We start from the raw sequence: 24,139 nt of genomic DNA on the forward strand, positions 1-24,139 counted from the left end.
TTAGTATACCCCATATTTATTTTATTTTTAAAAAGTTATTTATTACGTGTCATTTTTTTATTGGGTGAAATAAAATCTCACTTTTGATTAGATTTTTTTTTATATATATATAATTTATCCTATATCTGAAATAATATATCAGCTCCATGACTTAATTTATATTTTTCAAAATATAAAAAACAGCCGCAAATATGATGCCAAAGACAAGTTTACTTCGGTGTAAATACACAAATACCGGCTACTGGTCTTTGGCATCAGTTTTTTCCGTCTATTAGATCTTTCCCAATAGTTAATAGGTATTTTTGGCTCTTTTTATAAGAAAAGAGGTAGAAAATGAAAAATTACGAAATTGGAGGACTCAAACGAAAAATGTTTTTAACTTCCGGTAACCGGAGCTAGTCCATGGCCATTACCAACTAAAAGCTTCGATCTTTCCTGATTCCGCAAGCAAAAAAAAATCTCAAAGTTTAAGAAAAGTGGAATCCATGATTGATCCAGCTGAGTAGCTACAAGATGGATAATCGAAACGTTGTCGTTTGCGACAACGGCACTGGGGTATTCTCTTTGTTCTCTCTTTTGAATTGGTGTTGTTTGAGTTTAGATTCGATGATAGAGGAAATTCATCTGAAGATTGCGCAATTGTCAAACGAAATTGATTTTATTAAGGTCTTAATACCTGAAATGTTACTTAATATATTAGAGAAAATGGGCATTAAGTTGAATGTGAGTATATATACTTCCACAGAAGCAGCTAAAGACTCCGCCAAGAGTAGAAATTTCTCAATTTCGATGATTAAATCACGATCTGCTAACTAGAGTTGATGTCTTTTTTTCTTTTTGAAGATTACACTATCCCTGTGGCAACAGATTTTTCATTTTTTTTTTTCTAAATTAAGTCTGTCAACTATGCATCAATCAGAAACTAATGGGGGTGTAGTACTCCTCTATATCTATTTTTCTAGTCGGACACATTTCGTTCCAGCAATTTAAAGTACAGTTTTCATTTATCAGAAGAAAAAAAGTTGGTGTATGTCTGGCATGATCACATTACTTCATTGAACTTGTACATATGCCGCTATACTGCTTTATATTTTGTATAATGTTGGTGTGAGATGAATTTGAATGGGGAAACATGGTCAGTGATTCATATTGCCGACCCGAACTGGTTTGGAGTTGAGGTGAAATTGTTGTAGCTACTTTTGGTTTTATATCTTTTTTGGAACTACTCATTCCTGGAAACCAAATCTCAGTAAGTCAGTTTTCCTTCACAAGATGCAAACTTTGAATTCAATTTCTGGTTATGAAGATCATCATCCTATCGACTCAAGCATGATGCTATTCCTTTCCTAGTGGAACCTGCTATTCAGTTTTATGAAGTGATAGACTGTTTTGTACCAAGTATTTGCTTTTTTTCCTTTATTTTTTTTTCTTGTTTAGCATTTCCTTTTGGGGCCAGTCATGGTGATATATTTTTTGAACTATTTTGATGTCTATATGGACAGTAAAATGGTGTGTCAATTCTCAATGTTTTCATGAACTAATGCAGTATGTCAAGTGTGGCTTTGCGGGTGAGAATTTTCCCACATCTGTATTTCCTTGTGTTGTGGGGAGGCCAATGCTAAGATATGAAGAGTCCCTTATGGAACAAGACTTGAAGGTAAATATCTCTCACTTTATGCTTACCCTACATTGAAAATGTGAGGGTTCTCTTGCATTTATCGAAAACTAGTAAGCTCTTCTTAGAGAAAGAAAATCTGGGTTGAAACTTCATTAGTTCAACAGTTGCTTGCTAAACTAGATGTTATAGCTACTTCTTGTGAAATGAAGTTTTAACTCTATTTTGTTTTCTGATACACCTCAGGATTTTTTGAGTTCTGCTTACGTAGTATACTCCTGCATTCTTTGTTTAAACTTATAGCTTGTAACTAGGACATAGGGAATCTTCCCATCATCACTTTTTTTCCTTATGTCCTCTTATGTACTTTGCTCTCTTTTATTCTTATATTATACCATTCTCTAATATATTTTGCTATCTAACCGTTGAGCTCCATAAGTGTACTCACAAACTTGTTGACGAATGTTTAACTCATTTACATTCTTCCTCTAGGATATTATTGTGGGAGATGAATGCTTGAAGTTGCGCCATCAGTTGGATTTATCTTATCCCGTCAACAATGGAATTGTACAAAACTGGGATGATATGGGGAGTGTGTGGGACCATGCATTTTTCAATGAACTGAAGGTAGATTTCTCTACTGCTAACTTCCCTGTGAAGATTTCTAATTGGTTTAAACTTTTGCTTGCTAATTTTTCTTTGGAATGCTTATTGTATGATAAGTTCATGGTTAACTGACAAGACTTTCCTTTCATTCCGCTGGTGAAGATAGATCCAACAGAATGCAAAATTCTGCTGACAGATCCACCTCTCAATCCATCTAAAAATCGTGAAATGATGGTTTGTGTTAATGTTTACTTTTTCGAGAAAAGCATTCCCTCTCTTTACTGCTTCAATGATTCTTAACTTATACTCAGATTTACTTGAATTACAGGTAGAAACCATGTTTGAGAAGTACAACTTTGCTGGTGTCTTCATCCAAATTCAAGCTGTTCTAACATTGTATGCTCAAGGTACCATTATACATGTATGAGTTCTTGGGGCATAATCATTTTCAATTATCTGCGAGAAGGACCTTCGATAGGAGTGTTTAGAGGTTGCGGATTTGGGTAGAAGGTTAGTTTGGTAGTTGAGCCTTCTCTCGCTTCCTGCGGGATAGGCTTGGTGGTCATCCTTGGACCTTCCTTCTTACCAGTAGTATTAGCACTATTCTCGTAGTTTCTTGTACTTTGATTTAGTTTGTGCTCAGATTATTGCATTATTTCATTGTCATTACTTTTCTTTCTGCAGTTTGTTGTGTAATGCTCTCCATTTCGCATTATTTCATTGTAGTTATGCTCTCATATTTATATCCCCTTTTTTCAAACTGTTTGGCATGCTTTATTTAAGATGAGGGTCTATCGGAAACAACCTCTCTACATCTATGGGTAAGGTTTGCATACACTCTACCCTCCTCAGAACCCACTTGGTGGGATTACACTGGGTATGTTGTTGTTTCGAGAAGGACCATCATAAGTTTTGATATTGCAAATTTCAGCGGGTATTTGTTACAAGGGTGGGATTAATTCGATATTTTGCTTCTACTTAGGCCCAATCTGGTGATGGATTTGCTCATTTTTGATGTTCCAAATATGCAGGTTTGTTGACTGGGCTTGTCATCGACTCAGGTGATGGAGTTACACATGTTGTAAGTTTTTCATAAGCATAGCTGTTTCATGATCTATAATTTGTCTCGGTTGAACATTGATTCAAAAGAGTAGGTTAATTCTTATACAGTTTGAGGTAATCAAACTAGGAGTTGCTACTCCCAAACCTAGAACTGTTTTCCTGCATAGTCCATTGGGCTCCCTGTCTAATAAGATTGCCCCTTCAAGCTGGTCATAAAGGCAGTGTTTTTTCAGCTATTTGTTCCTTTGGTGACACACGGTAATACTTGCTATGAACCGTGGGGATATTTTTTCTTCTGTATGTTATTCAGAAATATCTTGATGCAGGTTCCCGTTGTAGATGGATACTCATTTCCTCACCTCACGAAAAGAATGAATGTAGCTGGACGGCATATAACGTCTTATATGGTTGATCTGCTACTTCGGAGAGGGTAATTGCCAACACATACTTGAAATAAACTAAATAGGGTCATTCATGCTATATTTGATTATTTTAAACCATTACTGGAGTTTTGATGGTCAGTCAATATCTGAAGGTATGCAATGAATAGAAGTGCCGATTTTGAGACTGTCAGGGATATTAAAGAAAAGCTCTGCTATATTAGGTGAATTACTTGAGTCATAAATTAATCCCTTTACTACTTCTTCTGGCTAGTAATGGTATTTGCTTATCTGCAGTTATGATTACAAGAGAGAATATCAGTTGGGGCTTGAAACTACAATTCTTGTTAAGAATTATACTGTGAGTAGGCTCCATCCATAATAAGCTTTTAATTGGAAAAAACAAAGGCACTACTATTTTTTAAGCTTTTCTACTAACTTGAACTGGAATAAGGTATGATACTTTGCTCTTGGAAGTAAAGATCCTTTTTTCTCCCTTAAGAAACTTGGTCATTCTGTAACTCATTATTTCACTTGTTTTTCAACAGCTTCCAGATGGGAGGGTACTTAAAGTTGGCACAGAGAGGTTCCAGGCACCTGAGGCTCTTTTTACTCCAGTGAGCATGCATTCCCATTTTTATTTTCCTCTTTCACAAATCAAGAACATATCTTTTTCGTAAAAATGCACCGGATTTACTTTCCTCATAGTGGGGAAGATGAAAGGCAATTGATGTTTTCCCATAAAGCAAGCTAATCCTGCAAATCCCATATAACACCAGATGTCAATGTGACACGTGTTATCTAATACCATGACCATCTTTTGTCTTACAGCTTCTTAAATTTGGTAGTTCTTTTGCTGTTTAAATACTATTTTCACCTCTCAACTATTCAATAGGAAAGCAATAGAGTGTTATCTACAATCCAATTTGTTTCAGATTAAGTGTCAATTAAGTCCTTGTGAAAAATTGAAGCAAGAACACATTGTCTGAACTGCATGGTTTGAAATGCTATTATATGCTTCTCCAAACTTCTACTTTATGGGTTGATGTTTGTGAAAGGAAGCTAAATTTAAATATTATTCCACGCTTCTGGAAAATTCTAATTGATGGGTTGATGTATGTGCAAGGAAGCTAGATTTAAAATATTATTTGACGCTTCTCCAAAAATTTTAATTGATGGGTTGATGTATGTGGAAGGAAGCTAAGTGTCACTTTTTCTGTCCATTTCAGGATCTTATTGATGTTGAAGGTGATGGCATGGCTGACATGGTATTTCGCTGCATCCAGGAGATGGATATTGACAACAGGATGATGGTACTTCAACTTTGAAATTTCTTATGTATTCTTTGCCATAGTGTTGTCATTTGCAATCCATCATTTGTTTAATGTAATAATCATTACTTCAAATTTTCTCTTGCAGCTCTACCAGCATATTGTTTTGAGTGGTGGAAGTACCATGTATCCTGGCTTACCTAGTCGGTAACTTACTCAAAATACTCTTCCTTATTATAAAGCTTTGAGAACTTGGAGCTGAGTAGTGCAATTGTGCATGGTTGATTCTAAATGCTACATTATTGTCATACTCTTCTAGGAAGTTTTAACTGGTGTGACAGTTTGCTTTGAGTTTATGAACCAAAGTATATCCTTGATTTTATTTTTCTCAGGACTAATGTTTGATCAATCTGGCAGAGAATTTGAACTGTAAAGCTGTTATGTTATAACTTTGATAACACTCTTTTATTGTGCGAAGAACTCTAATTCATCTCCCTGTCGATTTTGAATTTTCTGATTCCCCTCTTGTGGCATCAAAATTTGCTAATTCCCTCCTCCTGGTAGCAGTCAGCTTTGGTATCTCTGACTGATGACTAATTCCTCATAGTTGTTCTATTTTTTGCCTGTTCATAAGTACCCTTCTGAAATTGTTAGTATCATAACTAACATGAAATGCATGAAGGCATATCTAAAAGTGCAAATTAACTTGAAATGTGTACTCATTTTCACTACATACTATTTTAACTCTCATCTTATTACGTATGATAAATTAGAATATGAAATTCTATTCGAGAGGGTAGGAGTATTGTTTAGAAATGTGCTATATTAGGAAAATTCAGGTATACACTTTAATGCATGAAGAATTCCTGTTAAGAATATCCGTGAGCTGTCATCAAGAAGGAATATCATCTCTTTGTGATTTATTCACTTGAACTTTACTTGTGCAGTTAACATATCCTTTGGTTTACTGTGGGAATATAAGGAACAAACTCTTTCTTACCCACCTCATGTCCACACTCATCATTTTCTTGTTTCCTTAAATAACAGTTATTTTCCCTTCTTTTCAAACATTGACAGCCTTGAGAAAGAAATTTTGGACCGCTATCTTGATGTTGTTCTGAAGGGGAACAAAGATGGTTTGAAGGTACTGTGTGACTCTTATTTGTTCTTTTCACGATTTCTTGAGGTTTTTGGTTTATGAATAAGGTTTATGCAACTAAGTAGCATTTATTCGAATAGTCTTACCCACAAACCACAATAAAATACCTCGAACTGGTACCTGCAGCTAATGGTGGTTTCTGCTCTATATGAGGTCAAGTCAATCAAGAGATGGAGATAAGAAAGTAGTTGGGAAAGGACGAGTAGGGTTTTGCATATCTAGGAAGTTGGATTGCATTGCCTACAATTGTTTTGTCTTTTATTATGCATTTCTTGGTTTTCTTAAAGTAGTTGAAATTTTCTCTATTTTATATGTTTTCTGCAATAGAAATTGCGCTTACGAATAGAAGATCCACCAAGAAGAAAGCATATGGTGTATCTCGGTGGTGCAGTTCTGGCCGGGATTATGAAGGTATGGTGGTATCTATTTCCTCTCTGTAGCCCCATCTCTGCTCCTTCCCAGATCATGCATATAAAAGAGTATTTATTCCCAGGAGAAATAAAAAGAAAGCCAATCTCTTAAGATACATCCGTTTCTAATCTGTGTACACTTCCCATAATTTTCTGGATTTGAATATTCTATTTCTGTCCTCCATTGAAGTGGTTGCGGCACATGTTGGATTGTACTGTTTTGATATGATTTAGGCCCGTGCAATCATCAGCTTCAGGCACAAGGAAATTTGTGTTTCACGTCAGTCCAATCCTTCTCTTTTTCTTGTACTTCCTCTGCAATTGATCAAATCATCTGTGTATGAGAGATGTTCCTGTGGCTGAATGCAACTTATAAAGTCGTTTGGTTGGTAACAAGTTATCCCAGGATTAGTTATCCTGCGATTAGCTATCCTGGCATAACTTATTCCACCATGTATATGGGATAACTTATCCCATCACTATGGTATAAATGGTGGGATAAGTTATCCCAAACATGGCAACCAAACAAGAAACAATTTTTTTATCCCATCACTATTTATTTTTATCCCTCACACCAAATGACCACTTAGTAGAGCAAGTAAAAGAATTTTACGCCGTAACTTAAATGTTTTATATTATGCTGAAATCATAGTGGATGGTATGTTTCCATGTTTAAATTATTTTTGCTGTCCTATTCTTCCAGATGCTCATTCACCTAGAAAAAAAAAATCATTCTCGTCTTTCTTCTCCTCGAGCATTATTAAGTGTTTTTTCATTATGCCAAAAAGGAAAAGGATTGCAATGAATCAATGCACACCCTAATTGAAGAGCATACAATTTGAAAGCAACATTATTACGTTAACAGAAATAAATAGATAATCGAATAATTTCTGCAGGATGCCCCTGAGTTTTGGATCAATAGACAAGATTATTTAGAAGAGGGAGTTGCATGCCTAAGCAAGTGTGGTCAGGCATGATTTTTACATGTCCATCAATTGTTTAAGCTTTAGCTATCTTTTCAAAGAAAAGCTTGGAAATGTACAGATCAAGACGTGCTGGAAATGACTCTTTAGCATTCTAAAAGAAGCTCTTGTACTGTATTTTGCTAAAAAAATCTCGAAGAGACAGGACGTGTCACACTTGAATGTTTTTACTGCATCTGCGGTTTATCTTAGTCGAGCAGAAATTCTTTAAGGCTTGAATTTGTACAGTCGATATTGAAGTAAAATATTGCTAATTGGAATTGCTTTCCATTCCTACACTTTTGTGAAGTGTTTAAATGTGTGCTGAAACATAAGCAGCTTATTGTGTAATCTGGCGCAGGCAAAAGAGGTTGTGAACTAATTCTCACAAATGTATAACAGCTTGAGCTACATTTTGTTAACTTTCTATCCAGATATTAACTTTATATTCCTTGTCTATCCACCTCCATGGTTGAAAATGGCTTATGCATCTTAAGGTTTGAAATTGTGCTGAAATTGCTGCTTATATCTCATTCATGATATTAGATGGAGTTAAATTGGAAAGTCTCTTGTAACAATGAGTCAAAGGGATCATTATGCCATGCTTAGGCTTGTAATTTTTGTTTTGTGTTATTGCAGATGATCAAGGCATAGTATTATTTTCACTATTTGCATCTCAGTAAAAACTTCCATGTGACAAACTTTTATCTTAATAGCAGCTAGCATCTGAGCTCTGGTGTTTGAATCAAGTGATGAGAGTATAGAGTTGTCATATCAGTAAAAGGTAAAATGAGATTCTTATGTCCAAAGAGCTACACGACACAAATTTGAACCTTGTTTCTTTGTTTTCCATCAAGAACAATTAAGCAGCTAACAACAGTTCCTCTGGTCAAAAACAAAAAGATGAGGACTTGGTGCCTGGTTCTAATACATATCCTTGTATTTAACAACATAGCTTTTGATTACTGGAAATAAAAAGGGACATGAATTATACATATTATATATTCCCTATAAATGGGAATGAGAGAAGACATATAATAAGGAAATAAGATAGTTGGAGTTCTAATTTCCACAGAGAACAACATTTCTCTTAGAAGGTCTGAAATTCAAAGCAGTGAGACTATAGATGCACATGTTTGCTTGTTTAGATTTGATTGTAATCTCATCAGTAGTGGTTCTTGTAGAGCCAGGTACATTACAGAAAGAAGATGAGCTTCCAATAAGGCTAGCCCTGCAGGAATTGCCCACTGCTTTCTCAGCAGCACACTCTATTCCATCCACAGAAGGTATCTCCAACCTGTAAACTCCATATTTGTTAGTAGTTCTGTTCACTGACACTGATACTAGCTCTGCCGTCCTTGTCGCCATTGCCTTGAAGGTGCACTCTATTTTCACTTCTACACCTGTTCAGCCATCAATTCCAATGCATTTACGAAATTAATCAATCCATTCTTTTTTAGTAACCCGGCCAAGTTTGGATTATGACCCATTTGTTGGGTTGAACCCAAATGATTGACCAAACGGGTCAAAATTCAACTCAAACCCGAATATATAAAATTCAAGATTAGGGATATTGTAAATTTGGAAGAAGTTAAAGCATATAGCTTTCAAATTTCTTTTTTAAAAAAAACAAAAAGAGAGAATAGAGTGTATTGATAATGAGTATAAGTGATGACAGAAATGAAAAATGTTAGAGCATGAGTATAAGTTAGAGCTTTGAGCCGTTCAACCTTTTCATTTGCCAACTCCAGTGTATATATAGGATCGGACTATTTTAGATAGCTTTATGCAAAAGATGAAAAATGTTTAATTTGCCCAAAAACTTGTAAGGAAGAGAGAGTAGAGTGTACCTGGCATGAAGTAGCTGTGCCTGGAGAAGGAATTATTGGAGCAAATGTCACAGTAAACCATACCCATGACAGTGATCTGTGGATTAACCACTTTTGCTGCTGACGATAGACTCAACCACAAGAAGCAGCATGAAACCACCAACAGGACAAGTGTAGTAGTAGTCATGGCAAACTGAGCTGAGACTTACAAAAAAGAGTTGAGATGTAAACCAACTACTCATATGTGAATAGCTAGCTAGTAAAGTGATTGATTATATTACACAAAAAGACTAGTTGAAGAATTTTATGTTTAAAAACAAAAGAGGAAGATGTGAGCTAGAGTGTGTGTATGGATAATGAGTATAAGTGATGACAGAAATGAAAAAAAAGAGATCAAAGTTAGAAAGAGGGGACAGGGATCGAACCTTATTGCTAGTCAGAATTCACAAACAAACAAATCATGTGAACTTTCTTTGGAATTTTGTAAGGGTGGATGTGTAGGAAAGAGAGTATAGTGGGAAGTAGACAAATTCATTCATTTACAGAGGAATAAATAGACCTCCCTTTTCATACATGTTTGTTTGTTGTAATTTATGGTGGCCTTGCTTCTTAACGTGATACTACTTTATATCTAGTATAAATAAATTACTGCTACAGTACTATTTATCATTTGACCTAACCCCAATAGGAGCCAGTCACGGACTTGCCACTCTCCCCATATCTGTTATAAATTTGGTCTGGCCACAGAGAAGGATTGTTGCTACTGAGAATCATGTGATATATCATAGAGGCAAAGAATTCAGCCAACCACATTTATTGTAAGTTCATTTCTCATTCTCTTTTTCATTTTGTGGATACATTCTTCTACTTCCATCAATCATAATTTCCTGAGATTATAAAGGTGTCAAATCGTGTTTCTTATGAATTACAATGTTACAAGCAATAGCGCACTGAGAGAGAGTATCATACATCACTTACAAGTTTAACATCAAGTGAGTTAAGTCATATATAGCCTGATCTTTTTTTAAAAAAAATTGTTCAAGGTCGGTCACATGTATAGCCTGAACTTCATACAAAAATGACTAAACTTCAGCTATATACGGTCTAACCATCATCCAAAATGGTTGAAGTTGTTTCCTTCTAAATTGTCTGAAATTAGGCTTTGATAAACTAAATTCCAGACACATATTACTTCAAAATCGTGCACTTAAAATTTAATTTAAAAGCAGCTAAACTTGCAAAAAGTTTAGGGCTTCCGTTTATGACTTAAATGGGGCTATTGAAATCGGTTGTATATGCACTTCGTAGTCCACTCCCACATGCCAGCCTAATGTAAGACTACGTTATTGGGCTTAGTTAAAACTGGAATTATCGGTTAGATTGAATTTAGTAAGTGGATTACCCAACTAATAAATATGGATTGGGTCATAACTCAACTCGTCCAACTATAACCAAAAATAAAAATTACTCTTGGTTTGTTTGCTTATAATTTGTTCATTTACCAAACAAAACTAACAAAGTTTTTATTCTTTACTATATATGACTCTATAAAACAAAAAGAAATCTATCAATTTGAATTACATATTTAGCAAAAATCAACCCGAGTTTTAATTTAGAGGCTGAATTAGCTAATAAATAAATAGATTGGACAAATCATATTACCACCCAAAATAGAGGGAAGAAAAGTAGTTATTTTGTGGACCATCTCACGTGGGTTGGAACATAATTGAAGGGAAAAACATCTTTATGTGTGTGTAGGTTATATTTCGACGTTTGGTCTTGAACCGTTGACGTAGAAGAATGTTAAACTTGAATTTGTCAAAAGTTATACAACGCAAGAGGGTAGGCGAAATACATGAGTAACAGCGTAGCAGCTGCATTCATTTTTTTTGTTAATTTTCCCTAAAAAGTTGATCAGTCTACTAATAGCTTACAAAGACTAGTATTTTAGTAGTAAAAAACAGGCGGCACAGAAAAGAAGGGACTAATATAATTCAACAAGAAGGAATTGAAGATGCATGCATGTGCCAATGTATGGCGAGATCACTCTTTTTGAAACGTGAAATATGTACTATTATTGTTGCCTAATTAATGTATGCTACATTTCATTCACAATATATTCCACTTTATACTTGTACACTATTCCGACTCACTTCCTACTTCATTAGGCTATATATAAATCATGGCTGAACTAGTTATTTAAATGTTAATTACTAAAAACTTTTATTCATCTCCTCCAAAACTTGTAAAATCATTATTTCTTCCAACATCTCATAAATAACTAACTATGCTTACTTCCAATTATTTTTAGTATTTCTTTTCTTTTTTTTGGGATGCATCATGCATGTTCATGTGATGAATGAAATGAATTTCACTGCACATTATAATAATTTAATCAATTTTCCGCTAGCCCTAATTTAACAGAATGAAGGTGGAACCATGGTCCACATAAATCATATTTCAGGTACAATAAATTAATAACTAGCATACAATTGTTCATTATAAATGTATCCAAAAAGAGAAAAAAAGGAAAAAGTCAGAAATGTGGATTTTCCATTTGTATGTTAGCATACCCAACAACAGACAAAATCTATGATAACTGTATATTATACATCTGCAAAAATACAATTATTAATCTTCCTTTTTTCTCTTTGCAGATGAACAAATATTCAATTGAAATCCTGTAAATTAGTTGTGTGTACATATATCATTCATTTACTCATGTTGTTTCACTCAAGTGCTGATTGATACTAGTGTTTTTTAATCTTCTGTATATCACAAAATCGTAGTCTACTTCTTTTACTAAAAACAACAAAGTAGTAAAACATTTTATAGAATTCAAAAAGTTGATAAGTATTCTTACTTTTTTTTCTTAACACAGTTTATACGATTTTTTTACTATATATACAACTCTATTCATATACTAAAGTTTCTCTATGGTCTTGGATTGTATTTTTTCTTCTCCTTTCTGGCATTTTTCTCTCCATTTCATATATAATTATAACATAATAATCTACTTTAAAGTATTTTTCATTTTTCTTAATTATTTTATTTAAAATGTCACTCCATAGTAGCTCATACCTCTTATTTTCATAACTTCTACTCTTAATAATCTTCATTACTTCTATATCTTTTCAAGTCCATAACTCCCAAATAATATGTTACTTATAAATTTTGACATCTATCATAATTTTCTGATTGTGAATTTTTATTTGGTCATAGGTGAAAAATGGTAAATGCATATTAAACATTGGACCTTTATGTTTTTATTATTATGATTAAAAAAGCAAATCAGTTGAATTTGTTTCCAAGTTGAAATGAAACATTGATAGAATAACAAAATAGTATTCAATACACTGCATAACTGAATTTAAAGTTAGGTGAAGTGCATTATATATAAGAAGTTGAGAGCGTGCAAAAATTGATGAACATGTTTGTGTGTATGTGTATATAATACTAATAAAAATTTTTGGTATAATTGGACTTTGATTTCTCTATGTTGTTTGGTCCTTGGTGTATTCGTTGTTTTTTGTCTAATTCACATATGATTATTTTCTTTTATAAATATTAGTACTATTACTATTCAAGTAATCCATTTCCTATGATTGCGTGAAGCGTCGTAAAAATATATGGATTTCACAGGTACATCTCAAAACAAATAGGAGTAGTAGTATATATATTTATCGTTTTCCTTTAAAAGATGAACAAGACAAAAGTAGTAAATAACTCTTAATTAGACGAGGTCAAATACCTTTTTTGTGGTTATATATTATTACACGTGACCCTAACTTTGTTGCCGCTCTATATGTTTGTAAACTAGTGTTTCTGTGATGGGAAAATTAAATTATAGAAATATTTTTAAAATCAATTGCACTACTATTATAATTACAAATAAGAAAATATCAAAATTCATTAATTAGCAACAAATTATAAGCTCTATATACTTTTCACTGGAAAAGTAAAAAAAAAGTTGGTAATATATGTATATTTCGAAGTAGTGTGTATTGGAATTACGTCATAATAAGTTGTGATATATAAGGTGAGGAACGTAACGTAACGTAATATAATTTTATGAAGTATTTATTTATCGAGTAGGTAAGAAATAAGGTGCGGAGATGGGAAATTAGTGAATAGAAAAATGCCGACTTAATTCACAAGAAAGAGAAAGGCAACCATCCCAAACGACGCCACATGAGACGATGCTATCAATTTCTACTACTACTATTTCTCCACCCCTTTTTTACTTTCTTCTTCTATTATATATTCCAAAGTCGATCAATTCAAGAACATTATGCTATAACAATTTTACTTACGTATCCTCTCAGTTAAACATTTTTCCCCTCCCTTTGCTAACACTTGTAATTTTAATGTTTATCCTTTTTATAATATATATTCGATCGGCGCCGAAACTCAGCACATACATCTAAGAATTTTCTAATTAAAGTTAAAAGGTTACAACTCAACCTAACATTACATTTCTACCATTCTCAAATAAACATGTGTTATAAATGTTTATGCTCCACATATATATTATAATCGACAAAGCTCATCTCATAACTTGTAGCTTTTGAGTTTGAATTAAACACTAGCTCAACAACGGCAATAATTCTACATCTTACTTTCATGAGAATTTTTTTAAAAAATGAAGGTAGCAGGAGGAGTTGTGCAATTCTTTGAACTGATAAACAGCAATACAGCATAGTAATCATCTATCATACTGATGAGTTGGTATTGTATTCTTCACAAATATATATATATATATATATATGAAATTAAAGTGCAAAACCTAGGAGTTTGCAGTAGCCTAGCGATTACCTCAATATCCCCCCATCATACAAGAGTGGCCTCATTGCATAGTTTTCTGTATTTATTTATTTATTACTAACTTTTTACTGTATGGTTTACTACCGGAAACAAATATTTTTCTAGGTAATGTTAAATGGCCAGAAAATTTAATCAGAAATTTAAAAAGTCTATAATATCCTTTTTATTTTAAAATAAACTGATCTTTTTTATATTTTTTTAATTAAAAGGTGTTAAAGTTAAAAGGGTAAAAATATTCAAAAAGGTAAAATAACATAGTGCGAAATATGTTATTTTACCATTCTGGCCAAATTTTCTGGCCAAAAGGATTTTTCCTATTTTTCTCATCTCAAATCAATGGAAAATCTGTGTTATAGAACATGATTTTTCCATTCATTTCCCACCAAATCAGCTCACTAGGAAAAAGCACAGCTAAAATAGACTATCACTGAAATAGTAGGTAACTTTTTATTTTTTATGCATGAAAACATTACTATTTTTTTCTCACTAATTCAATTAAAATATCTGTGAATAGCCCTTGAACATTTTTAGTGGGGAATTCATAGAGAAAATAGTAACTTCTAGTAATGGTTGTGCAATTTTGAGCCACTAATAAGAAAAAATTTAAGGCATGTGCGGAGCGTGATTGTGACTCCGCTCAAATGAAGGAAAACGTTGGCCTGAAGATCATGTAGATGCTACTGAAAAAGAAAAGAAACTCTTCATATCTAGGAGAAAATCCAAATGCGTTGAGAGTCTATTTTCTTCCTTCTAAAGCTCAAGAGACACACACATAAAAAAAGATATGCTTTTATCATGAGTTAGAACAAATACATTCGAATTGACAATTGGTAGTAATAACCTTGTGCTGAAACTATATTTTGGTCTGACACTAAAGTTCAATGATCGAAAAATAATATAAAGATGTAGGGAGCTACAACAAGACTTATATAGATACCACCTTAATTAATAGTTTCCTTCCCATGTATATGCATGCGTTGTACAATTGGGACTTCAAAACTAGGCTAAGTCAAACTGTATCGTGCAGATTGATGCACTTAGAATTTTTACTATATATTGATACAGAATTTATGTTCCGTGCATTGATAGTGTAAACAAACTACATTACCAAGTTAAGTTTACCACAATAACATAACAGACAACTCTTAAGATCAAGCTTGGTATCGTAAGCGCCAATAGTGTTAAAAAATCTTTAACATTAACAATGTATATGTGACTCAAACTCATTTGCAATAAGAGTTTGGGGTTCTAAAAGCATGCTTCCTTTTAACAAAAGAAGAGAAAATTTTGTTGATACTAGTGGTTTCAAACTCACAACTCTAGCATGGAAAACATTTTCACAACCTTTTCTCACTGAGTCATTTTGTTAGATGATTCACAAGTTAATGTACATATATATTTATTTAATTTTCTAATATCAATACAATCTACGGAAAAGCTATTGGGTTCCCAATTAGCTCCGCCCGTGTTTGTAATCATATTCTTTTCACATTAATGCTACCTAAAAAAACACAAACACAATAGAAAATTGTTCAGAAAAGAGAAGATTATCTGACAGACCAAACACATGCATGCCCTGTATTTATTTGAAATTGGTAGAGTTTAAAAATATTACATAGCATAGGAAGAGTTTAGGGTTTATCTATTTCACTCTATGTTTGTTCAATTCTTCACTATGTTTATGTCATAAAGATATACAAAATAAAATTAATAGATTTGATAATTAGTTAAAAGTATGGGTAGAGTTGATAATTAGTACTCCATTAGCACTGAAAGTCATTCGAAAATTGGTGGGTGGATTTGTTAAGTAGTTTTGGCCTTGGGAAGTGACTTGATTGTTAACCTAGAAAGACGCATTGCATTTATCTAATAATATCCCTTTCATACCGCTTCGACCAATCCCCTCTTGCGGATTTCACTATACTCCCATTATTTTATTTTATGGTATTAACTCATCCTTAGCTTCTTATTCAACGTCAGCTGGGCCGGCCCAGGATGGAGCCCACCCTCTCCACGAAACTTCGTACAACTGGACCTTAGTTTAAGACATAAAATAATAAAATCAACCAATCAGGTGATGGAAAATTTTAGTAAGAGTATAAAAGGTATAATTCCAAATCCCATTTTCAAGTCGATAAAATTCACTAACTCCCAAACATGCAAAATGAAAAAGCCACAGATTTTTCCTCCCTCCCTCAGATGCTACAGTCTGGACAAGCTGACGAATGACAACCTCTTAACTCTCAAAACTCGCCTATAAAAATCTCTTTTCTTTTCCTTTTCGCCTGATTTTGCAACCAACTTCCATCTTCTGTATCTTCATAACTCACTCTCATTTTATGTCAACTTCACATTTCTAATTATATACGACATCAAATAATAATAATAATAATAATAATAAAGGTTGATCCATCAGAAGAACACAAGACTGCAAAAAGCAGGTCCTGCAGTGAATGCGTGTGATGAACAATTCTCTGTGTGGCAACATGGGGAGTTTAAAGAATGACATAAAAAGTGAGGTTGGCAGCTTAAACAGTGAAATAGCAAGTTTCAAGAGCGAGAATTCTTACAGCAAGCTGCTTCCAGATGACTCTCTTGCCTCTTCTGAATCCAAAAATGTGACTCCTATCTCCTCCGACTTTGAACTCAATTGTGGCAGTCTCACTTTCCCTGCCAAATTTGAAGGCCACGATGATGTTGAAATCCAATCTCCTGATAACTCAATTTGGGAGTCCTTCTTTGCTGATCAGCTGGAGGGAGATTTCATGATCTCTTCCCCCGTCAGGAACCTTCCCTTGCCTCAGCCTGCTTCCAGTTTCTGTACTACTACTCACAGTAACAACATATACGCACATCATCAGGGAATTCATGGGCAGAGCATGATGATGTGCTCCCCTCCTTGCTCTCCCCTGAGACCTAATAATTACAACTCGAATAATAAAGGCAAGGGACTGAGCCCACTCCAAAAAGTTTTCAACTCTCCTAATAACCAGTTCATGCAAATTGAGAGCTTTAACCTGCCAGCTCTCGAGAGTTTCTTGGATGATGACTATGACAAGGAGGATTTGGCATCCTCATATTCCACCCTCAAAGTTTCAGATGGTGGTGCAGCACGATCCTCTTCCGAGTTATTTGATGCTCTGTCGGTAATTCCTGATTTCTTAGAGTGCCTGGCGTTGCCAAATTCATCATCCAATACGTCCGGTAGCTTTATGGGATCATTACTCAGCAACACATCTACAGGACAAGTACTGAACCAAGACGATGAGATTTTCCAGACGGGGTCTATTGCTCCTCTGTCACAACAGCTACATCAAGAACGGCAGCATGAGAAGCAACAAAAACAAATACCAACACATGTTCAACTACCATCAACACAACAACAATATACGCAAATTATCAATCACAACTTGGTTGTTGCTGCACCTGATCAGGTATACTTTATCTATAATTTTCTGTTTCTCCTTTCTTAAATCTCATGCAATGACACTTATCAAGGGTTTACCACAGTTCCTGTGAAACTGTATAGTCTAGCTCTCATGCAAATATATATATATCATACTGTCTTTCCAAAATTCCAATGCTTGTGTTTTCGTGTTGAATGTTCCAGCTTCACAACAATTGTTTTAGTTCTTTTTAAATGCATATAAGAAACCAACCAAGTCAAGCTTAAATTGCAACAAGTCTAGAGTGAATTATATGGCGGGCTTATCGCCATGCAATTTGTCCCTCTTTGTATGGACAAAAGTTTTTTATTATATATGAAAGGAAATTAGTCCTTGTCAATTGTCATTCCACAAAATTGGACTCTTTGAATCAGCCACAAATATAAACTATTGCTCATATTTCGCCAGATAGCAACGCTTAGGTGGCTAAAGAAGTGGTAATTAAATTGTGCAGATGCAGGATCAGGACAGTGGCTTACAATTGGTGCACCTTCTCCTTGCTTGTGCTGAAGCAGTCTCCAAAGAGGACTATATGTTGGCAAGAAGGTATCTCCACCACCTGAATCGAGTAGTCACCCCAATCGGTGACTCCATGCAGCGAGTGGCTTCTTGCTTCACCGAAGCTCTTACAGCTAGACTTGCCGCAACACTAGCCACTAAACCCAGTACCTCTGTCCCAAAACCTTTCAACCCTTTTCCTCCTAATTCCCTCGAAATCCTCAAGATCTATCAGATTCTTTACCAAGCCTGCCCTTATGTCAAATTCGCTCATTTCACAGCTAATCAAGCCATATTTGAAGCATTCGAAGCAGAGGAGCGCGTTCATGTTATCGATTTAGACATCCTTCAAGGTTATCAGTGGCCGGCTTTTATGCAGGCCTTAGCAGCCCGACCTGGCGGTGCTCCGTTCCTTCGTATCACAGGAGTGGGTTCGTCTCCAGAAGCGGTGAGGGAAACGGGTCGATGTTTGACAGAACTGGCGCAGTCCCTCCACGTTCCGTTCGAATTTCACCCGGTGGGGGAGCAGCTTGAGGATTTGAAAGCACATATGTTCAACAGAAGGATAGGTGAGGCACTGGCGGTGAATTCGGTGAATCGACTGCATCGAGTACCAGGCAATTGTATTGGGAACTTGTTAGGGATGATCAGAGACCAAGCCCCAAATATAGTAACGATCGTGGAGCAAGAGGCGAGCCATAATGGACCGTATTTCCTGGGTCGGTTCCTGGAGGCGCTGCATTACTATTCGGCCATCTTTGATTCCCTGGACGCGACATTTCCAGGGGATTCATCACAGAGGGCAAAATTGGAACAGTACATATTTGGACCTGAGATAATGAACATAGTTTCGTGCGAGGGAATGGAGAGAATGGTGCGGCACGAGAGGTTAGAAAAGTGGAGGAGGGTGATGGAAGGAAAAGGTTTTAAAGGAGTAGCACTGAGTGCAAACGCAGTGACACAATCCAAAATATTACTGGGTCTCTACTCCTGTGATGGTTATAAATTGACAGAGGACAATGGTTGCTTGCTATTGGGATGGCAAGATAGGGCCATTCTTGCTGCCTCTGCATGGCGATGCTGATTTCATTTCATTACTTTTCTCAATATTAGTACCGACTTAAATCAAAAGAAAAAGAGTCTCAATTATTAAACTCAAATCATTCCATTTAATACCCTACAAGACCAAGGATAGATTGCTCCTCACTGTCATTGCAACTTTAAAAGTATTTTTTCCCAATTTGTTTCAATTATGAGTTATTTCCATCATCAATATACTAATTTTAGATCTCATATTTTAAAGGCTGCAATTGGAAAAGTCATGTAGAGTGTCGGTATGAAATAGAAAACGGAGGAAATGAATAATCGATCGAGACCACAAAAGATTTTTTGCCACATCAACTCGTTTCTTTGCAGTTAAATGAAAATGCTATCAGAACCAACAACGTGGTTACTCTCAAGATCAGATACCTTTTTGGTGTCCAAAGCTAAGTTGTAGCTGAGAGCCACAAACAGAGAAGCTGCACTGATTGGAATACACAACAAGATTAGATGCCGGTAGGGAATGAGCTTCTATATCCACCGATCTGATCGTCTTCTCTTTTACTTTGTACCCCGTTAACGTACTGTAATCTCCATTGACATGCCATGCATTATTTCACACTAATATACCAGTTATTGACTAAAACATGAATCCATAAATATATTTAATCATACATCTTCTTCACAAGATGGTCCAAGTACATAGACACGTGATGACCAGGGTAAACAAGTTAGTATTAATAAAAAAAGTTACAGCTAAAAATCCTTCTGCGTGTCTCCACAGCCTTCTCTGTGTATTTTTTATATGAGAAATCTGTGACTACAAGTATAAAGATACAAACTTTATAGAACAAACGTGATCATAAGAACATGCAATAGTTACAAATGCTTTTCAACAAACATGTAATAATGAGGTATCATACAAATTATTGCTCCAGAGTCCAGACTAAACTTCACAGTGCAGGTAACCCAACGATACCACAAGATCAAACTGAATCACTTACAATCTCACAATATGGAGCACGAACAGATGCTTTGATTTGGGTTCTCGATAATCTTCTTTTCTGTTGTAGAAAGACAAGTCTCAGAAGCAATAAAGGAAAAGATTAAAGACATCAATGGCTCAACAACACAATGCTTGGACTGAAGATTAAAAACCGGGGGCAGGAGTAGGGAATAGGGTGTAACAGGGCCACCAAAGATTTTCAAATACAGAGCTCTCTCTTAGTTTTAAGATAAGCACATTGATACAAATGTTCCAGCTTTGAGTATTTGCAACTTCAACAAGTAGAACAAAACTCCTAAGAACTTAGGAAGCCCATATTTCGTAGCTGCTCTACAAGTTCAGAGTCTGCGGTAATCTCAGGTCACACTAATAGTGGAAGATTATTTCAATTGTAGCAAAAAAGAAATTATGCACACAATTGTAACATAGCAATTCTCTCACAGGTCTTCAGATAATTCCACAAAATAGAAAGCAAAAAGTAGCACTACTTGCAGGTGAAGAAGTTAAAATAAGTAAATAACAACAAAGAAAAAATAAACCAAATAGGAGTGATGAAAAAGATGCAACATCATCAACTACACCTCAATTTCAAGCTAGCTAGAGTCAGCTATATGGATCCCCGCTAACCATGGTGTTCCCATTTAGACCCGCATCAATCAACTATTTGAAGATTTAGATTCTCAACATTTTTACTGGTGTATAAAACCATAATCAAAACCGTATGTGGATATTTTACTTCCATTGTGCCATAATTTGCAGAGTGTACATGGATTCTGAGAGATGGTAGTTCAAGATAACTTTCTTCTGTATGACTTTAGGTCTACCTCATCTTTTTTTAATACTTTCAGTTAGTGACCGGTGCATTGGTAGTCAATATGGGACTTTATTAAATTCACTCAAGTCACTTCTTCTCATTTTATCCTCCAAATGTGTCACTTGCACCTCATACCGAATATGATCACCTAGTGTTTTCGCCTCCACTAGAATATGAACCTGAGACCCATGGTTCTAATTCCACTTCATTGACCACTAGGTCACACCCTTAGGTGTATACTTGCATCTTCACAGATAGACAAAAGTGTTAAACGTGAAGGATAGTTGCTAATTTAGTGGACATAAGTTCATTGAATCTGTTTGACAAGTCTAATGTTCAAACTTCAAAGTAGAAGAAATATTATAGATGGGATCACAAAAATGTCAAATCATCACAACCACCTTCTTTCTTCTCATAACTATACACATTTCTCCATACCACATATGAAAGATTGCAACTAAACAATATCTGAACACCTTATATTCTTGCCTTGAGAGAAATGCCAATCTTCAGAAAATCTTATCAGAGACAATCGACATCTCCAGCATAAATATGTTAGGCACATGTTATGTCAGAAATAAGACTGGCACTTGCAACACTGTTGCTCAAAACAGACATAGAATGACAACATATTGCGTAGTAAGGGGAACCTACCTGACTTTGCTTTAGCTAAAGATGGTTGTACAACAGCATGCATGGTAATTACACCATTTGGTAGCTCGCCAAAAGGTGTCTTGCATTGACCAACAGTCCTGCTGTTTTCCAAAATTTTGCCAGCACATATCAATTTTACATCATTTGCCACCTTAGGTGCAACTTTTTTATCTGCAGTAAAAGCAGCTGAATCTTATCAAAACATAGCCTAGTAACCATATAATAAACCAGCTCGGATGAAGAACCCGTTTTCACAAATCCCTGCAGAAAAAAATGGACCGTGGGAAAAGCATGATATAGAGGAAGATGTCAAATGTCAAAATTCAGATGTCTATTCACATTCTTGCATGGTATAAGAGCAAACATTAAGGTGGTTTTTACCAGGATCAAAATTAAATCACCTCTACCAATATATGTTTACAATTTGAAAATATATTGGTCTTGGGTTTATCCCCAGTTCGATAGGAGTGAATTTAAGGCATATTGAAGGTTCAGTCATTAAGTATAGAAACATAAAACTGCCTCTTCTAGTTCTGAAGGAGCATTGTCTTGTGCCCCTGACTTTGGCTCTAGAAGAACTTTACCTATAGCTAATACAGAGACCTTTTAATTTTTGGCTGATCTTTTTCTTTACTTTTGGATTTGAGTGTGCAGGAGGGAAGGGACTTTTTCGTCCAGGATCTTCAGATCCAAAAGTCCCTCATCAAAAGATTCACTTAGACTCGCCCTACAACAACAACAAACCCAGTGTAATCCCACAAATGGGAGACTTAACGTACGGTATTTAAACATTTTTTGACATCATTTAATATAGCATTTTTTCCTATATTATTATCCATATAGTTATTTTTCATATTTAGAGTTATTTTCCTGGTATCCGATATAAATTGTTTGATTTTGCTCTTGGTCAGCACCTATTGAGCAATGTCCTTTGATTGTGCTTAGCTAAGAACCAATAGATCATGGTGCTTTTCTACGCTTCTGGCCTTTGACAACGATGCACTTATCCTCTACCAAGAACTCTTAAGGTCTGTGGGTTTTTCTTCAAGCATTCCCAGGCAAAATGAGTAGGGACCAAAATGCTTGTCAATTTTCAATGAGAATCATTTCTGATTTGGTGTCATTACCTTGAAGATCCAGATATCAAGTTCCCTTCTACAGATACTCTCTTCATATTTCTTGGTACTCTCAACAAATACTTAGCAAGGCTGTCATAAGTACCCTTGGATAGCCTCCAATGGTACGCATTGTATGAGTATAATACACTTGTATAATTCAGTACATATCTGACACTTGGCATACATATCCTACTTTTCACGTAAGACAATATCAATCATGCAATTCAGAATGTCTATGGTCACATTAGATCTACATCTGAGTCACTCCAGTGATGGTGTTGATTTTGATCTTAAAGATGGATAATCAATATATCCCTGCGGGGTTTTCACACTGTGAATCGGAGGTTGATTATGTTTGAATTATCTAAACACTAGAATATTTATCTGTAGTAGTATGTATGAATGCATTGCCTTCATGAACAATCATAGGTGAAAGAATGCTTGGCTTATATGAATGAGTTAACTAAGAGTATGCTAGATAAGGTTCTATGGTGGACGAAATGGGTTCACAACTTCACGGAAGGTATATGCCTCCATGAGCTACTTGTTTACCCTAGTTATGGATAAACTAACTAAACCTACTTCATTATAAAACAAAGAATACCTCACTACAATTCTTGCCTCATAAAATTCCGGGGAAAGATACTCTCTGTGGTTACTTGACAATCAGGCATTTGCAACAAACACTAGCACTTTTGGATTCTCTACTTGACAATAAACATTGTAACTAATAAATCCGCCTTTGCCTAGTTCCATTTAGAAATTATCACAACAGAGTTATAACTATATATCAAGGCACTGAAAAAACTGTGTATAGCACATAATCTAACAAAAGTCAACTTACAAAACATGCAGGTGGCTAGCCTGTAGAACAAATTTTCAAAGCAGAGGGATTACAAGATGGTATACATAAAGGAAGATGAAGACAGCAGAGATGCGAAGATGAAGAGTAAAGGAAGTAAGTAGAAGGAAGAAAAAGAAAAACCTTTGGGCCAGTCGGCAACAATCCTCTCTTTGAGGATAGCTATGGTGGAAGTGGGTGAGTATTGAAAAGGACCAATATCTGATCCATCATACAACCGAAATTTGAGTTCAATTAAGTCCTCTTCCGGCATTTGAAATCCGCCACCACCGTCTTCACTTTGTTTTCCGATCCAACCTCCAACAAACAAACCTCCAACTTCACTTGACTTGCTAAATTACCCTCAGAGCCAAACAAAGAAATTGAGTTCAGCACGGCGTTGAACCACTCAAAACTCCCCCATTATTTTTCTAAGAAGAATAAAAACTAAACAGTAAAAGAGAGGGAGGGAGGAACCCTAGACTAGACCCCAAATTTATGAAGGAAAGAAAGAAAGAAAGAAATGTAAAAGCGACTACTTCTTTTTCCTTTTTGGTTTTAATAAAGAGAGGACTACTGTCTGTCGAGGCGTATATATATATC

General features: G+C 35.2%; 4 protein-coding genes across 6 annotated transcripts; 2 read left to right on the forward strand and 2 right to left on the reverse strand.

Annotated features, from left to right (window-relative positions):
* The first annotated feature begins 223 nt into the window (after positions 1–223).
* On the forward strand, positions 224–7,916 carry LOC102583119 (actin-related protein 2). 2 transcript variants are annotated; one of them, XM_015307801.1, is made up of 15 exons: positions 224–555; positions 1,547–1,657; positions 2,108–2,242; positions 2,384–2,455; positions 2,550–2,628; positions 3,253–3,302; positions 3,610–3,713; positions 3,819–3,887; positions 3,961–4,024; positions 4,212–4,280; positions 4,893–4,976; positions 5,083–5,141; positions 5,982–6,078; positions 6,421–6,504; positions 7,400–7,916. In XM_015307801.1, the coding sequence occupies exons 1-15, from the start codon at positions 514–516 to the stop codon at positions 7,478–7,480; spliced, it is 1,200 nt and encodes a 399-aa protein (XP_015163287.1). In that variant the 5' UTR covers positions 224–513; the 3' UTR covers positions 7,481–7,916. The 2 variants fall into 2 exon arrangements, with proteins under 2 accessions (XP_015163287.1, XP_006338716.1); XM_006338654.2 differs by having other exon boundaries at positions 231–555; positions 6,012–6,078.
* A 373-nt stretch (positions 7,917–8,289) lies between these two features.
* Positions 8,290–9,806, reverse strand: LOC102583450 (pollen allergen Che a 1). 2 transcript variants are annotated; one of them, XM_006338656.2, is made up of 3 exons: positions 9,720–9,806; positions 9,316–9,492; positions 8,290–8,868 (listed from the first exon to the last, which is right to left on the reverse strand). In XM_006338656.2, the coding sequence occupies exons 2-3, from the start codon at positions 9,479–9,481 to the stop codon at positions 8,528–8,530; spliced, it is 507 nt and encodes a 168-aa protein (XP_006338718.1). In that variant the 5' UTR covers positions 9,482–9,492; positions 9,720–9,806; the 3' UTR covers positions 8,290–8,527. The 2 variants fall into 2 exon arrangements, with proteins under 2 accessions (XP_006338718.1, XP_006338717.1); XM_006338655.2 differs by lacking the exon at positions 9,720–9,806 and having other exon boundaries at positions 9,316–9,696.
* Positions 9,807–16,576: 6,770 nt separating this feature from the next.
* On the forward strand, positions 16,577–19,217 carry LOC102586419 (DELLA protein GAI-like). The gene is made up of 2 exons (XM_006338747.2): positions 16,577–17,552; positions 18,025–19,217. Exons 1-2 carry the CDS (start codon positions 16,581–16,583, stop codon positions 19,144–19,146), a joined length of 2,094 nt encoding a protein of 697 aa, XP_006338809.2. The 5' UTR covers positions 16,577–16,580; the 3' UTR covers positions 19,147–19,217.
* A 534-nt stretch (positions 19,218–19,751) lies between these two features.
* On the reverse strand, positions 19,752–24,065 carry LOC102584002 (membrane-anchored ubiquitin-fold protein 4). The gene is made up of 3 exons (XM_006338657.2): positions 23,681–24,065; positions 21,578–21,748; positions 19,752–20,167 (listed from the first exon to the last, which is right to left on the reverse strand). The coding sequence occupies exons 1-3, from the start codon at positions 23,808–23,810 to the stop codon at positions 20,112–20,114; spliced, it is 357 nt and encodes a 118-aa protein (XP_006338719.1). The 5' UTR covers positions 23,811–24,065; the 3' UTR covers positions 19,752–20,111.
* Between the last annotated feature and the right edge of the window lie 74 nt (positions 24,066–24,139).

The sequence above is a fragment of the Solanum tuberosum genome, unplaced genomic scaffold, assembly GCF_000226075.1.
Source record: "Solanum tuberosum cultivar DM 1-3 516 R44 unplaced genomic scaffold, SolTub_3.0 scf00004, whole genome shotgun sequence".
In the NCBI taxonomy this organism is placed as follows: domain Eukaryota; kingdom Viridiplantae; phylum Streptophyta; class Magnoliopsida; order Solanales; family Solanaceae; genus Solanum; species Solanum tuberosum.